The following is a 17,981-nucleotide window of genomic DNA, read 5'->3' as shown; positions in this document are numbered from 1 at the left end:
TAAGGTGCATACACACGGGGGTGATTATTGCAAATATCGTTGGAAATATGGTCGCTGAGCGACCATATTGCCCGCGATGGGAGTCTGCACCGGCGATATATCGCCGGGTGCGCGCTCCCATTTTTACCCCTGTAGTGATCGCTGGTCGCAGGAACATGCTCCTGCGACCAGCTGATTTCCACTGCCGGGCTCCCCGGGCAGTTTCTTTTTCATCAGTGATCATCTCTGGTCGCTGATGAACAGGATAAACAAAGCAATATATTAGCAATATATCTCCCCCGTGTGTGCACAGCTTTATTGTTTTATAAAATCGTTATTGTTATCCATCGTACACACTGAGCGATATGCACCAGTCATAAACAACACACAGTAGGCTAAATATGACTGCATGTCCCGACGAGAAAGGAGGACGATAACGACCCATGGGAGCGTGCATCGTTATCATTATCGTTCGCACACACTAAACGACTTGCACGATAATATTGTTCAAAATATCGTTATCATGCATATTGTCTGACTTAATCACATAGTGTGTACGGGGCTTTAGGATAGAGTGTAGGTCACTCACATGTACTATGTTATCCTTAGGGAATTATTAGACTTTCACAGATGGGGAAAACCATTTTATACCATTCATATGACATGTGTCTTGCATTTCTATGTCCGGAGAGTGTACTGAGGGTATCTTATACCTAGATAGAACCATCTGGAGTGCAGAGAAGCCCCCAGGCCTAATGACTCTGTGTCCCTCCTTTTCTGATCCTGTCTGGACAGCCCTATCCCCGCTTCAATGGTCTGATAATGCCTAATCCTGGAGTGCTAATGTACAGTATACTGTAACTGGAAATAGTTCCATGCTTCAAAAGAAACCTTCTCCCTACCAGAAACCTTGTATGGGGATTGGATTGCATGTTGTTGTTTATTTTCTTTGTTTGAATTGTTTCTAAATTGAAAATAACTAACAGCAAGAATTGCAGTTGAATGGGAACAAGTAACGTCAGAGCTGAGATAACGCGGGGGTGCACTTACAGAAGTGGAGAACTCAGGAGACCACTGTGGAGGTATGTGCCTATGATAACACAGGTATTAGTGTATGTTATCCACATAAATGTTTATTTTGACCCCTGATATATATATATATATCTCAATCGTGAATTGTCTATATATGTCTAGTGTCTGTGATTCTCCTAAACACTGCCATCTGCTGGCAGAGAGTGAAACTACATCTCTTTCTCACAAATTTACAAGCACAGAAAGTAGCAGACTAGCTTTTGAAGCTTTTGCCTTGAGCCGGCTTACTAGTATGTATATACATATATATATATATATATATATATATATATATATAGAGCAGCTGTGGTTCGGCACTCCCCGTAACAAGATAACTGCGGCCGGTGCCTATACAAAAGGCAAATGTAGAGAGACGGTGGTATGGCACTCGTAGCCAATAATAAATTGAAGAAGGAGCCAAATAGATAACAACGTTTCAATTTTTATCAATTTTCATCAGGTTATAAGTACAACAGTGCAAAGAAAGTACCTTTATAGAAGGAAACACCGATAGAAGTGAAGCTGATACGCTCGTGCAAAAAGAGGGGGAAGCCGCCCAATGGCGCAAAAAGATTGCGTCATAATCACGGACGGCAACTAACGGTTGCCAAGGGAATACAAAAAGTGGCGTCGCTCCGGGTATTTAGAAAAAAAGGGAATGAATTACAGAAAATTCTATATAGAATGCCAGAGAGTCTCAACTTCACTTAATAGCGGTGTTAGTACAAGTCATCATACACAAATCAAAAGTCGGCAGTACAGTTGATATAAAAAAAGAAAAAAGTATAAAAAACGACATAAGCAAACAACAAGCATCTGAGGACACAGCCTGTCGACATAATTTTAATGAAGCAATATCTATGTCATTGTCAAAAGTTATGTAGATAAATATATGCGCAATATAAGACAGGACTGTGGATCCGTGGTATAGATGCTTCAGAAATACTTGTGTGCAAGTCGACATAAAAAGAGAGGACATCGGCATGATTTCAACGAAATGAGCTGAAAAAAAACAGATAAATGTATTAATAAAAATACATACAGTCATCGAAACACAGAAAAAGACATATGCTCATTTAAGCCTCTTGGTACTAGCGTGTCGAGGCGGTGAATCCACCTGGCCTCGCAGAGCAACCAACATACCTTCTGGACACCACATCCTTTCTTCAGAACCTGCAACGATTTAAGAACCTGGATGAAAACTGCTGCTTGGTAACTATTGACGTAGTTAATCTTTACACGTCTATACCGCATTCGTTAGGCTTGGTAGCCTTGAAAAAGTTTTTGGTTGCGTACAGTGACTTTAACCCCATGAAAATTGAATTTTTAGTTTCTTTGATGGATTTGATTTTGCATAACAATTTTTTCTTGTACAATAACAAATTTTATTTGCAGACGCGCGGTTGCGCAATGGGCAGTTCGGTCGCTCCATCCTACGCAAATATATTTATGTTTTCAGCTGAGTTTGACATTTTCTTATCTAACAATCTTTTTTCTGAGCATTTTTTGGTTTTCAAAAGATATATAGACGATCTCTTTGCTATTTGGCAAGGAGATGAGTCTATACTGAGCAATTACATCAATGCACATAACTTAAGTGATAATGTGATCAAATTTACGTTTGAAATCTCTAGAACTGCTGTACATTTTTTGGATGTGGAGGTTTCTCTTAAAAATGGAATTGTATCGTCTAGTGTGTATGTCAAGCCGACCGACCGGAATACTGTTTTAGGTCCCACTAGCTGCCACCCACGCAGTTTAATCAACTCTTTACCTTATTCGCAAATGTTGCGATACCATCGCATTAATAATGACCAGGCTAAATGTGCAGTCCAACTCGACACGGTGGTAGACAAATTTATTGATCGTGGTTATAACAAACAGGATCTGTTGGATTGTAAATCCAAGGTCCTACAAATTGACCGAGCAACTTTATTAAAACCTAAAGATAAAACAGACTCTGATGCCAAGGTCCTGCCATTTGTCAATCGCTATAATACCACTTCGGTATCCACCGCCAAATTGGTTAAATCCAACTGGCCGATTGTCTCTAGTGATAAATCCCTACCATTTACCGACCATCGTATTATGTCATGTTATACAAAAGGCCGCAGTCTTAAAGACCTGTTGGTTAAAACCAACACATCATTCAATCCAGATCCTATCAGTCTATCCTGGTTGAGTAATATCCGTCATGGCTGCTTCAGATGCCCCTGCACTACCTGTCAATTTTTACTTACGGGTGACACTTTTAACCATCCCCACTCTGGTAAAGAATTTAAAATACGGTACCACTTCACATGTAATTCCACCTTCACTGTGTATCAACTTATTTGTCCATGTAGCCTTTCCTATATAGGAAAAACTGAAAGGAAATTTAAAGAAAGGATGGCAATGCACCGTTGTACCATCCGACAAGCTCTAGCATCGGGCACTAGCGACCACCCCGTTGCTAGACATTTTGTTGATAAAAAACATACCTTGAGTAGCTTGCGCTATCGCATGATTGATTGCATTGTACCAAACCTAAGAGGTGGCAACCGTGGATTACAACTATTGCGCTGCGAGGCCAGGTGGATTCACCGCCTCGACACGCTAGTACCAAGAGGCTTAAATGAGCATATGTCTTTTTCTGTGTTTCGATGACTGTATGTATTTTTATTAATACATTTATCTGTTTTTTTTCAGCTCATTTCGTTGAAATCATGCCGATGTCCTCTCTTTTTATGTCGACTTGCACACAAGTATTTCTGAAGCATCTATACCACGGATCCACAGTCCTGTCTTATATTGCGCATATATTTATCTACATAACTTTTGACAATGACATAGATATTGCTTCATTAAAATTATGTCGACAGGCTGTGTCCTCAGATGCTTGTTGTTTGCTTATGTCGTTTTTTATACTTTTTTCTTTTTTTATATCAACTGTACTGCCGACTTTTGATTTGTGTATGATGACTTGTACTAACACCGCTATTAAGTGAAGTTGAGACTCTCTGGCATTCTATATAGAATTTTCTGTAATTCATTCCCTTTTTTTCTAAATACCCGGAGCGACGCCACTTTTTGTATTCCCTTGGCAACCGTTAGTTGCCGTCCGTGATTATGACGCAATCTTTTTGCGCCATTGGGCGGCTTCCCCCTCTTTTTGCACGAGCGTATCAGCTTCACTTCTATCGGTGTTTCCTTCTATAAAGGTACTTTCTTTGCACTGTTGTACTTATAACCTGATGAAAATTGATAAAAATTGAAACGTTGTTATCTATTTGGCTCCTTCTTCAATTTATTATTGGCTACGAGTGCCATACCACCGTCTCTCTATATATATATATATATATATATATATATATATATATATATATATATATATATCTTGACATCTGATTTCTATAACACTGTAAAAGGAGTAAAGGTGTGTACACACCATGCAATATGGTGGGATTTTGGCTTATTTTCGCTCAGCAACCATATCGCACACTGCACCCTTTTTTCCAGCAACCTTCTAATTTCACCCCATAAAGCAACACTGAAAATTCTCAATCACAGCCGCATGCAACCAATGACCAGAACAGGGCTGGTTGCGGTGGCGTGCTCATAACGATATTGCTCTGAAAACACGGAGGATATGGTTGCTCAGCGACCATCTAGCCAGCAATTCTGGCTAATATAGCCCAGTGTGTACGGGGCTTAAGATGGCCTGGGATGCCTGAACTATTCTTAATGGATTTCTTTATTTCAATTTCAGGTTAATTTTAATTTAAAGTTTTTCTGTAGGTTAAAATCTACAGCATGCCAACATCAATAATGTATTTGAAGGCTGGTTTGGGATAGTCAGGGCAGCTATTTAAAATCAGCTACAATTTGAGACTTTGTTTGTGAATGCTAATATGTAAATGACATATACATGCTGCACTACAATACATCCTCAGGTGCCTGCTGCAATTAGAACCCAGCCAAGCAGCAGCACAGGGAATGATTGCAATGATGTGATACATCTGATGGAGTTACAGCTGACCATGTAAACCTATTGTGGTTTGGTCCACTTTCTATACTTTGTAGTTTATTTAATACATAGTTATCCTGTTAGTAGCAGTGGTATATGGCAAAGATTATCAGTGACTTCATAGTGGCCTGTGATATAAGCAAATAACATATATCCCTCCTTTCAAGTGGTTTATTTCAGCTGAAACTGATAAAGCCCCAAGTCTATGGATTGCTCCCTGGTGCCTGTGGTCTGAGACTCCCGGCTGTCTCTGAGAATTTGCCTGACAAACATCCCTAGCAGTGGTAAGAAAACATTGTATGACATGTTGTAGATAGGCTGAGATATATATATCATACAGTACAGATGAGTTTTATTTTTAGGATTCTAATTAGTGGTATTGTTTCACATATATTAATTCATGCAAATGGAATTTCATTATTCTTATGTGCTTGGCATTCAGAGCCTAAAACCTCCTGTTATTGTAATGTGGATGTGTTATTGATTACAGTGTGAGTGTATGTATGTATGTAGACTGCGCGTCAGACCCGAGGGGATGTAAAACTCAGCTGATTTGGGTCGATTTATCACCCAAATCGGGTAAAATCGGAGTGGTGTATGGGCGCCTTAAGAGACCAGTCCAAATAAAGTCTATCTTGAAAATGTGCTGTATTGTAATATGTCCTCTGCATGTTTTATTCCTTGGAACTTTTAAGAGGCACACCAGAGTAGACTTTTAAAATTCAAAATCGCTATATCATTTTTGCATTGACACCATGGGTTCCCATCCTCAAGATAGCTCGTTGAAATATAAAAATATTCTCCAATAAGAATTAATCCTTTCTCTGGTCTTAATCATTTTAGGAAAGGGATACTCATTTTAGGAAAGGGATACTCAGCATCCAGGGGCTGGCTGGCAACTTTCAGCCTGGGGGGCAACACAAGCAAGTGGCCCACCACCATCGCAATCGTTTCACCACCCTACCCCCTCCCCTCTAGTATGCAGCAATTATTAAACAATCCTTCCCCACACACAACCGAAATTGGAACAGCGCACGCCGAAGGCGCACTGCAAAATTTTACACTGTAATGCCCATTCCACATACAGCCAACACCGTAATGCCCATTAAACATAATGACACACATCGTAATGCCAATTAAACATATATTTGCCTGCTTTAACCTATGGAGTGCCACTGTTTGTTCATTACATTCTGCACTCCTTCGCACCAGGGCCAGTGCAGTGGGGCCCCGGCCTAATATATATATATATATATATATATATATATATATATATATATATATATATATATATATATATATATATATATATATATATATTTTTTTTTTTTTTTAAATAAAAAATAGGAGGCATTATACAGGACAGCAGCTGGATCACGGACATCAGTGGGGAAAAAGTCCTTTAATCCTTAAGGGCGACAGAGAGGGCAAGGGCGACAGAGAGGGCAAGGGTGAAACGAAGAGGGCAAGGGTGACACGGCGATAGTGGGTGCCACGGAATGGGAAAAGGAGGACAGACTTGACACAGAGAGGACAGGGGTGACACAGAAGAGGACAGGGGTGACATCGAGGACAAGGGTGACACAGAGAGGACAGGGTTGACACAGAGAGGACAGGGTTGACACAGAAGAGGACAGGGGTGACATAGAGGACAAGGTTGACACAGAGAGGACAGGGTTGACACAGAGAGGACAGGGTTGACACAGAGAGGACAGGGTTGACACAGAGGACAAGGGTGACACAGAGAGGACAGGGTTGACACAGAGAGGACAGGGTTGACACAGAGAGGACAGGGTTGACACAGAGAGGACAGGGTTGACACAGAAGAGGACAGGGGTGACATAGAGGACAAGGGTTGACACAGAGAGGGCAGGGTTGACACAGAGAGGACAGGGTTGACACAGAGAGGACAGGGTTGACACAGAAGAGGACAGGGGTGACATAGAGGACAAGGTTGACACAGAGAGGACAGGGTTGACACAGAGAGGACAAGGGTGACACAGAGAGGACAGAGTTGACACAGAGAGGACAGGGTTGACACAGAAGAGGACAGGGGTGACATAGAGCACAAGGGTGACACAGAGGACAGGGTTGACACAGAGAGGACATGATTGACACAGAGAGGACAGGGTTGACACAGAGAAGACAGGGTTGACACAGAGAGGACAGGGTTGACACAGAAGAGGACAGGGGTGACATAGAGGACAAGGGTGACACAGAGAGGACAGGGTTGACACAGAGAGGACAAGGGTGACACAGAGAGGACAAGGGTGACACAGAGAGGACAAGGGTGACACAGAGAGCACAGGGTTGACACAGAGAGGACAGGGTTGACACAGAGAAGACAGGGTTGACACAGAGAGGACAGGGTTGACACAGAGAGGACAGGGTTGACACAGAGAGGACAGGGTTGACACAGAAGAGGACAGGGGTGACATAGAGGACAAGGGTGACACAGAGAGGACAGGGTTGACACAGAGAGGACAGGGTTGACACAGAGAGGACAGGGTTGACACAGAGAGGACAGGGTTGACACAGAAGAGGACAGGGGTGACATAGAGGACAAGGGTGACACAGAGAGGACAGGGTTGACACAGAGAGGACAGGGTTGACACAGAGAGGACAGGGTTGACACAGAAGAGGACAGGGGTGACATAGAGGACAAGGTTGACACAGAGAGGACAGGGTTGACACAGAGAGGACAGGGTTGACACAGAGAGGACAAGGGTGACACAGAGAGGACAAGGGTGACACAGAGAGGACAGAGTTGACACAGAGAGGACAGGGTTGACACAGAAGAGGACAGGGGTGACATAGAGCACAAGGGTGACACAGAGGACAGGGTTGACACAGAGAGGACATGATTGACACAGAGAGGACAGGGTTGACACAGAGAAGACAGGGTTGACACAGAGAGGACAGGGTTGACACAGAAGAGGACAGGGGTGACATAGAGGACAAGGGTGACACAGAGAGGACAGGGTTGACACAGAGAGGACAAGGGTGACACAGAGAGGACAGGGTTGACACAGAGAGGACAAGGGTGACACAGAGAGCACAGGGTTGACACAGAGAGGACAGGGTCGACACAGAGAAGACAGGGTTGACACAGAGAGGACAGGGTTGACACAGAGAGGACAGAGTTGACACAGAGAGGACAGGGTTGACACAGAAGAGGACAGGGGTGACATAGAGGACAAGGTTGACACAGAGAGGACAGGGTTGACACAGAGAGGACAAGGGTGACACAGAGAGGACAGAGTTGACACAGAGAGGACAGGGTTGACACAGAAGAGGACAGGGGTGACATAGAGGACAAGGGTGACACAGAGAGGACAGAGTTGACACAGAGAGGACAGGGTTGACACAGAGAGGACAGGATTGACACAGAGAGGACAGGGTTGACACAGAGAAGACAGGGTTGACACAGAGAGGACAGGGTTGACACAGAAGAGGACAGGGGTGACATAGAGGACAAGGTTGACACAGAGAGGACAGGGTTGACACAGAGAGGACAAGGGTGACACAGAGAGGACAGAGTTGACACAGAGAGGACAGGGTTGACACAGAGAAGACAGGGTTGACACAGAGAGGACAAGGGTGACACAGAGAGGACAGGGTTGACACAGAGAGCACAGGGTTGACACAGAAGAGGACAGGGGTGACATAGAGGACAAGGGTGACACAGAGAGGACAGGGTTGACACAGAGAGGACAGGGTTGACACAGAAGAGGGCAGGGGTGACAGAGGAAAAGGGTGACACAGAGAAGACAGGGTTGACACAGAGAGGACAGGGTTGACATAGAGGACAAGGGTGACACAGAGAGGACAGAGGTGATGCAGAGAAAAGGATGAAAGGAAGAGTAAAAGGGTGACAGGGAGTGAGAAAGGGTATAATAAAAGCATTATAGTTATTTACACAAGAGCTTCCAGCACTTCTGATAATTAAACTTACAGGGACTTGGGAGGCTATCCGATGTCCGGGGAGGAGAGGGAGGGAGTAGCTGCAGCCCCCAGCCTGTCACTGTCTCCGTGTTCAGTCAGATGCAGATCACTGTGCCTGCTGTGACCCTGCGCCCCCTTGGAGATGGCTCTCCCCCGTGCGGACCCATACTGCTCTGCTGGCCGCGCTGTCATCCAGGCTCTGACAGACACTAGAGGTACAGCAGTACCTCTAGTGTCTGTCTCCTCCAAGGCGGCGGCCATTTTTGGAGGGGCCGTCGCCATATATGGAGGCATGTGTGCGTCAGGACCCGGAGAGTGGAGATGGCTGCGGCAACAGGGCTGTGCAAGATGCACACAGCCGGCCCCGGCCCAGCCACTTCATACCGGCCCGGGGGGCATGTGGCACCCTGCCCCCCGGCCCAGCCCGCCCCTGTCAGCATCTATCTATCTATCTTTCTATCTATCTACCGTTATGCACTGGTTCTGCAACTCCACTCCTGTTGTTATGATCAGTAAATGGGGTACACGGGTGAAATTTAATAGGATGAGAGATTCAGAAAGTGAGAGATTTGGTAAAGCTGTGTACACACGGGGGCGATATATTGCTCAGTGTCTCCTCAGTTGCTCAGCAACCATATTGCCAGGGATTATAGCCCGTGTGTAAGGGATTATAGCCCGTGTGTATTAGAGATGTGCAGACTCGGATTCCAGAGTCATCATTCCGAGCCCAGTTCCGAGCAGCGCTCGGAGATTCCCGCCTGACTCAGGTCCGTCTGCGTGGGCAGAACGTCATCGCCCAGCGATGCCGCGCTAAATAGCGGCTGCCGCGCCCGCCATCTTCACTCCAGTCTAGTAGTGGGTTTGGAGAGGGTGTGTTGTGCTGCTGCTGGGGCTTAAACTTGAACTTGACCTTGAATGCAATATTTTATTCGCTGGGGCGATCTCCCTAGCAAGGAGGACAGTCTAACTGTGTACTTGTAGTACTACTGTCTCCTCTGTGCTGGGGCCTACCTCTGGTGCTGTGCTGTAATATAATATATATATATATATATATATATATATATATATATATATATATATTACATATAGTCCACTGGTGCTGCCTGCACTGAATCTGCCAGTATTATTTAGTTACTCAGTCCACTGTGGCCACTGGCAGTGCTACTGCCTAAGTGTACCTACCTAGTACATACTAGGCTGCTATATATAATTTAATCAAAAAATAATACCTGTGCTGCGTGTGACTGTAAAAAAATAATTCCATGCTGCTGGTGCCCTGAAGTGTGCCACTGGGTGCCACTGCCAAGCAGTACCTAATAATAAAATTAATTATTATAAATGCTGCTGGTGTATAATAGTCTGCTACTGGTGCTGTGTAACTACCTTTTGTGGTGGCCACTGGCAGTGCAACTGCCTACCTACCTAGTAGTTTAGTTTCTCTACCTACTATGCTGCTATATTATTAATACTTAATTAATTTAATTATATATAGTCCACTGGTGCCGCCTGCACTGAATATTGTGTGAATAGAGGTTGCCAGTATTATTTACTCAGTCCACTGTTGCCATTGGCAGTGCTACTGTCTAAGTCATGGGTCTTCAAACTGTGGCCCTCCAGATGTTGTGCAACTACAAATCCCAGCATGCCTTGCCACAGTTTTATCACTCCCTTATAGCAAAACTGTGGCAAGGCATGCTGGGATTTGTAGTTTCACAACATCTGGAGGGCCACAGTTTGAAGACCCATGGTCTAAGTGTACAAGTGTACCTATCTAGTACATACTAGGCTGCTATATAAAATTTAATTTAAAAATAATACTTGTGCTGCGTGGGACTGTAAAAAATAATTCCATGCTGCTGGTGCACTGACGTGTGCCACTGAGTGCCAAGCAGTACCTAATAATAAAATTAATTATTATAAATTCTACTGGTGCACATATACTAGTATTGCTGATGTATCTACCTGTCTTGTGCCTAGTACTGCCATACCTACCTGTCTGGTGTCTAGAACTGCCGTATCTACCGCTGCAGTGCCACTCTTACATGAGCCATGTGTTTGTGCCACACTCTTGTGTGGCTTAGAATAGTTATCCAGCTACCTCGGTGCAACCTTTTGCCCTAAAAACAATATTGTGAGGTGTGAGCTGTCCAGTATAGACTGGAAATGAGTGGAAATGAATGTTATTGAGGTTAATATAGCGTAGGAGCAAAAAAAAAAAATTCTGCGATTTTAGCAGTTTTTATGCTTTTTTTTTTTTTGTAAATAGGAACCCAAAACCAAAAAAATCCAAACACAAAATGTTTAGGGGTGTTTTGGCAAAACCCATTAGAACCCAAAACCTCAAGGTAATCTGAACCCAAAACCCGAAAAGTGGCCGGTGCACATCCCTAGTGTGTGTACACCTTTTTAGAAAGCTCCAGTTTTTTTTAAAGCGGCAATCATTTACACTGCAAAACCAGTTTGATTTTGTAGTGTAAATAATTGCCGTTTAAAAAAAAACTGGAGCTTTCTTACCAAATCTCTCACTTTCTGAATCTCTCATCCTATTAAATTTCCCCCAACATTTTGGATTGCAGACAATGATGTTCCCCCAGAATGTTCTGCATATATGGTGCTTGCAGTGCACCTACCTAGCAGTGGGTAGTGACAGAAAGCCGCTGATTATTATGGGCTGTCATAAGCAGCAGTTAAACAGTGTTTGGCCTAAAAAGGCAGAAGCGGCAAGTCTCGGTGTGACATTCCCTTGTTGCTCCCTCGGGAATTGCACAAAGCCTGGCTTGTTGATGGGGCACTCAGCGGTGGCATAAAGTGTAATGTCTAATGGCTCGAATTTCCAGAGACAGCTGGACAGTGCCACTTACTGCATTGTGCTCAGTGTAGAGGCCTCCATTCTTCCCATCTGTTCATCTGTAATTTATAGGCTTATAGTGTATTTATTGGAGGAAAGCGTGTACTGTAAAATACAGGATATTGGTTTATGCTTCTGTCAGTGATCAGGTTATGTTGGATGGTTTAATGCTGGTTTGCAGTACATGTCCTAAACAGCGCTGCCCAGGGGTCCATGTACAGAATGTTTTTGAGGTTACATTTTAATAAAATGTTAGTTCTATTACACATGTGATGTTGCTATGGGCAACCAATCAGGATCTACTACTTATTTATTTAGCAACTTCTAGAAGATAATAGTTAGTATCTGGTTGCCCATAGCAATATCCCATCTTAGTAAATTTCCCTATATATGTCTAACAGCCATACTGTATACAGCTGGATTCATAGATAGATAGATGCAAAGCCAATAGCCCGTATTCAATGGGGCCATCAAGGGGGTTAAACAGGGGCGATTGCAGAAAACGATCCTCACTGTTTAACCCCCTCGCTGGCCGCTCACCCTATTCTACGGTCCGGGGGAATCCTCACTGTCACAGGACGGCGAGGATTCCCCCAAACAGTGAGGCTTATGGCTAATGCAGGGAGCCCGCTGTATTTAGCCGCGAGTCTCGCGGTTTCAGCAGTCGCATATTCCGATTCCATCTCCTGTGGAAGCCGCTGATCATAAATAGGCGGAGAAACGCGTAGAGGGATACGGGGAGCGTTCTGGCAGCACAAAGACTGGTACCATTGTCTTTTCCTTGATAGGAACGCAAAAACTTGGATAAGCACCAGCGGTCGGGGGAACACCTTTGGGGACTGGCAGCCGAACCCTCACTTGCAAGTATTCAATTAACCAACTAATAACCACTAATATGTGCACATGAGTGGGAGACTGAACTTTATTATCATCAAGTTGGATACAAAAGTTTACAACTACTAATCCGTCACAAGGACAGCATGCATGCATATTAACCCTTACTATTGAGTGTTTTATGTTTGTAGTACCCCTTTCACATTGCACTTTTAAAACGGTATATTGCCGTTTTTTTCCCATTTTAAAACGTTTAAGGCTGCAATGTGAAAGTGCCAAAGTTGATTTACCGGTTAAAGATAACCGGTATTTCAACACGGTTAAAAAGCAGAGTCCTACATGTTTTAAAGCCGTTTTTTAGGCAGTGTGAATGGCTCTATTTCAATGGCTTGAAACGTGTCCCTTGGGGGTTGAATTTTGAATGGTATTAAATTATCTTTAAAACGGTTTTCACCTGCAATGTGAAAGGTCTCAAGGCTCAGACCCATTTTAAAGTCCCATTTAAGAATACCTTGTCATTACCCATTTCTGCGATGTGAAAGCAGTATAAGTCTTGTCTATGTTGCTGGCCACAACAGTATTAACACTGTATATTATTTTGCACAAGCGCTGCTTACACTTTTTCTTTCTTTGCTCTTCTACATTGAAGGGGTTTTTTGGTATCCCCTTGTAGAGCAGCTGCAGTGCAATATAATCACCAAACAGCGCTCAAAATCTGTGTTTGTTTTTGCATATTCCGATTCCCCTCGCTCCAAAAACAGAGCGAGGGGGAATCGGTGTATACAGGGGGGTCAGTTGAATACTGACAGGGGGAGCTGTGACAGCGAGCAGGTAGCACTGCTCGCTGTCACAGCTCGCCCCCGGCATTGAATATACCCCATTGTATACGCAGTTGAGCGCTTATCTGCCAACTGCAGATCCGCCTAAGTTGCATTGCGCATGTGCTGCCAAGGTATTGCAACGGCGGTCGCAGTAAGTATATAGTCACAGTGACTGACAGTCAGGGACATTATTATGGTGTTTATAGGGAGTGGCAGCAAAACATCAAGCATGTGACCATTTTCCAGCGTGCGCCTACGTTCCCATACACAGCTGTAATCTTCTTACTTCCTGCTGCTCAGTTCTATAATCACTCATCTGGGAGTGATGCTGCGTCTTTGTATGCAGCACCTAGGAATCACAAACCCCGCTTGTGGTGTCTCAGGGGTAGATTTATTATGCTCGGTGAAGTGATAAAGTGTCTGGTTTTTATCGCTGGCCAATCAGTTCCTACTTGTCATTTTTCAAACCAAGCCTGTAACTTCAGAGGTAGGAGCTGATTGGCCGGTGATAAACACCAGACAGTGTATCACTTCACTGAGCTTAATAAATCTACCCCTCAGTATCATTCCATTCATTTACATATTTTCACGCAGTCGCTGTATACTCAATCAGAGTGACACTAGCGTACATCTCTGAATCGGGTTCCTAGTCTGCGATCCATTCAGTGGTGACTGTACGCAGGGCCGCCGAGAGGGAGGGGGGGGAGGGAGTGGGTACTAATTGCCCGGGCTTGCTGGAGGGGCCTGTGGGGGCCCTGGTCCAACCCCTCCATCCTTCCCGGGTGGCAGCAGCAGCACACACATACAGCATGTGGTATGCTGACCGCATTAGCGTCTCACTGACAGCGTGAGAGCTCATGATGGGCGGGATGTACTCAAGGGAAAATGCGGTAAAACAGGGGTTTTACCGCATTTTCCTATGTACCAATACCAGTCAGCCCCATTTTCGCCTGGCAGGGTATCGCTAGCTCTGGGTGGTGATACCCAATAGAAGCCCCCCTCCCGTCCTCCATTGATCTCCTCCTCCCCCAGCAGGTGTCACAGCCGGGAGGACATCCGGCTGCAGGGGGTAGGAGAAGACGCAGGGGGACACTGGCAGCCGCCGGGATGTGACGGAGACCCCCACAGACCACATCACAGGTATTGCGGGGGTCTCCGTCACCGCAACCCGATGCTAGCAGCATATGTTAGTACATATGCGGTAGCATTGCGGCGATGTATATTAATACATCCCGCCCGATGTGTCTGCTGTCAGCACAACCCATGCTTTAGGTGCGTGCTGCTGCTGCAGGGGTGGGTGGATGGATAATAACCCACACAAACTCGACTTTCGAGGATTTTTTTTTCACTCTCCCCGTAATAATTTGGGGGCGTGGCCTAATTGCGGGAGGTGGCCATGTCTCCCGCAATTCGGTCACGTCCCCAATTTTACTGGGGCCCGGCATACCTCTCAACTGCCCTGACTGTATGATAGGGAATGATGCAGTCATCTTGTGTGCATTTGCCTTTTAACTGTGTATATGTGTTTGCTTAATTTTGTGAGTCTACAATAGCTACGTGAATAAAAGTGTACTTTATATATAAAAAATGTTTGTACTTTCCACAAGTGTAATTGTAAGTATGATGATCTGTGATTCCACATTGGCTGTTCTGTCCTCCTCAGTTTGAAGAATCAAAATACTTTGTACACAATCAAAAATGAGTCTTTTGTTTAAAAGTGTGTTGTTGTTTTTTCTTCCTCTCATTGTCTGGCCCCAAGCACAGCATCTAACAGCAGCCGTAACTACAATATGGATCCAGGCCACCACACTGCGTTCTTACTGGCCATCCTCATCTGCATTCTCCTGCTGGTTCTTGCCGTGTCTGCCTTGCTTTTGTGCTACTGGAGGTAACCTGGGCTATTGGGATGTGGGGAGGGTAAAATGTGTCTACAGTAGTAGGGGGAATTAGAAACAAATACCCTAAACTTTAGTAATGTTATTTTATTACATCTACATATGTGTGTCTTACTTGTCTAAATATGGGTGGATGGATAATGCGAAAATTACAGTGCAAGCTCAGGAATTAACTAAAGCTGGATACACCCTATAAGATTAGATTTCCAATCTGGCATTTGCAGAAATTGATTTAACCAGTATTTTTGTCTGTTTTCCATGTTTGGGATCAAACATAAATTGTCATTTTGAATGGAAATCTGGTACTTTCTGGAAGCAATCAGTCAGATTGGAAAGATAATCTTATAGTGTGTATCCAGTTTTAGTTATTAATGCTGGCCATGCACTAGACCAGTGGTTCTCAACATCGGCCCTCAAGTACTCCCAACAGTGAATGTTTTGCAGATCAACTGGCAGGTGCACTCATTTTTCACTGACACCATTTTAAAAGATCACAAGTGGAGCTAATTCACCTGTAATTCTGAGAGGAGACCTGCAAAATGTGCACTGTTGGGGGTACTTGAGGACCGCGGTTGAGAACCACTGCACTAGACCACTTTCATCCACCATCCAACAAGTTAGTTGGTTGGACTGTATATCTGGTACTGTTTGGGAGCAATTGAAAATCAGCAATTTGCTCATAAACCCAGGAAAATTGAAGAAAAAAAATGTTTAAATCAAACAGATTCAACTACCGCACCTTGTCTGAGTGAGAATTTGTGTCAGTTTCCAGAATTGGGGAGCAAATTAATGAATTACAAATTACATTTGTTCCCATCCAGTACCATATTTTTTATTCCATCCACCAATAGTTTTGTATTTTCATATATGCAGTGTGCATATTTTACATGTGAATTATAATGTTCTAAACATACAATTATAGATCATTCTACATTTTTCTGTATAGGCAGCAGGGCCCCCCACTGGAAATGTTATACTCCGGTATGTAGGGGGAGGTGACTGGTGGGCAGATGACCAAACCACTTAGGGATTGTCGTGACCTGATGCACAGGTGTTGCAACACTGAATAGGCCCATCTCACATTTGCCTACCGGTATATAGGCATCTGCCAATGATAATTATATAGAGAAGAAGGGGAGAGGGTCCTGCTTGCCTTAATTTACAGTCTATAGGGGACATGAGTGGGGAGAAGAGGGCAGAGATCACAGTAGGTATGGTAAGATAAAATAAAGACATTCGGTTTTAGAATTATCGCTCAGTTTAGTTCTGGACTTTACACCATTAGGTATTTTATATAGAAGTTCTTCTATTACTATTTTACAGGAGGAATGTTTCTAAAATCAAAAATCAAAAAAACTCTATAAGGCTTGGGGGACTAAGGAGAGATCAAGCAACATCCATGAACAGCTTCACTTGGAATGATACGGAACCAAAACATCATATTTATAATGACCTTGTAGAGTACCAGGCATTTTCCTTGCCAATTCCTGTGGACAGAAGCAGCCAAGGAAGCAAAGACCGGACTTCTAATCTGTTTCTAGATAGCCACATATTGAGTATTAGTGACCATGAAGAAGGCTTTCAGACATCTGAGCTGGCTAACAAGTCTGCAAGGAAGAAAAGTGAGAGCTCAGGTCTGTATTCAGGGCTCCAGTGTATGTTGTCCAATGTGTTGGAGAAACGTTCAATGTTCAGCCTTAAGGCCAAAAGGCGCAGTTCTTCCTTGAAAAGTGGAGTGGATTGTGATATGTTAATGGTGCCTTTGGAGTCTCCAGTCCATGTTTCCTCTGTGGCTGCTGAACCTTTTCATACATCAAGTTTGCCGAGAAACCTGAGTCGGAGCAGCACTCTACTGTGTGAGAATTCCAGTGACCAGCAATTTACCTGGGACACTGCTGGGTTGTCTATTCTGAGCAGCCACCCAACTCCTAGAGAATCTTCTTCGGTTCCCAGCACTCTACAAAGGAAATCTTGTGCTTCTGAAGAAGACTCTAAAAATCTGATTATTGTGGAGAAACCAGGCTTCTTAAGGCCACAGGCCTGGTTTATCTCTCTTGGAAACAGACCTAAATCAGATGGAGCTCAACTTGAAGATAAGGAGCTTAACAATGTAACGAGTTTAGACTCCGGAGTGGATATTGTAGAGGTACCAAGGAGAACTAGGTGTCAGGACAATTTACAAAAGCCGATTCCAGCTGCTGAGATTGAAAACCATGTTCCACTCATCCTCAAGCAACATTCAAAAGAGATTAAGAACGAATACGAAATACAAGAACAGACACCGGAAGAGGGCAAGGAACTTTATATATCTCATCAAGAGGCGGCAAGAAAGCTGAATCCAGGACATTATGGTAGAAGTTTGTGGGAGAGAAGAGAAGAGCGTCCATTAATAGGAGTTAACTAGGTACAGTTTGCTGGCCATTGACTTCTCTTTAACTCCACATTTTAACAATGCACATTAGCAGCTACAGTACTAAATATGTTTATATAATTATATTCTTAGCCTTTGAATGAGTTCTGGTATGCTTACCAACATACATGTCTACTTCTAGCTTTAAACACTGAGGTCTTTTAGGATTTTT

General features: G+C 43.9%; 1 protein-coding gene across 7 annotated transcripts; it reads left to right on the top strand.

Moving 5' to 3' along the window:
- The first annotated feature begins 1,042 nt into the window (after positions 1-1,042).
- On the top strand, positions 1,043-17,981 carry LOC146057811 (uncharacterized). Of its 7 annotated transcripts, XM_083169518.1 has the most exons (5): positions 4,957-5,071; positions 5,224-5,340; positions 12,638-12,713; positions 15,264-15,392; positions 16,723-17,981. In XM_083169518.1, exons 4-5 carry the CDS (start codon positions 15,295-15,297, stop codon positions 17,801-17,803), a joined length of 1,179 nt encoding a protein of 392 aa, XP_083025644.1. In that variant the 5' UTR covers positions 4,957-5,071; positions 5,224-5,340; positions 12,638-12,713; positions 15,264-15,294; the 3' UTR covers positions 17,804-17,981. The 7 variants fall into 7 exon arrangements, with proteins under 7 accessions (XP_083025641.1, XP_083025644.1, XP_083025645.1 ...); XM_083169515.1 differs by lacking the exons at positions 4,957-5,071; positions 12,638-12,713 and adding an exon at positions 1,043-1,061; XM_083169519.1 differs by lacking the exon at positions 12,638-12,713 and having other exon boundaries at positions 15,269-15,392.

The sequence above is a fragment of the Crinia signifera genome, chromosome 2 (genome assembly GCF_055691185.1).
Source record: "Crinia signifera chromosome 2, ASM5569118v1, whole genome shotgun sequence".
NCBI lineage: Eukaryota > Metazoa > Chordata > Amphibia > Anura > Myobatrachidae > Crinia > Crinia signifera.
Note: the sequence above shows the minus strand (reverse complement) of the source record. Positions and strands in the feature narration are given on the sequence as shown.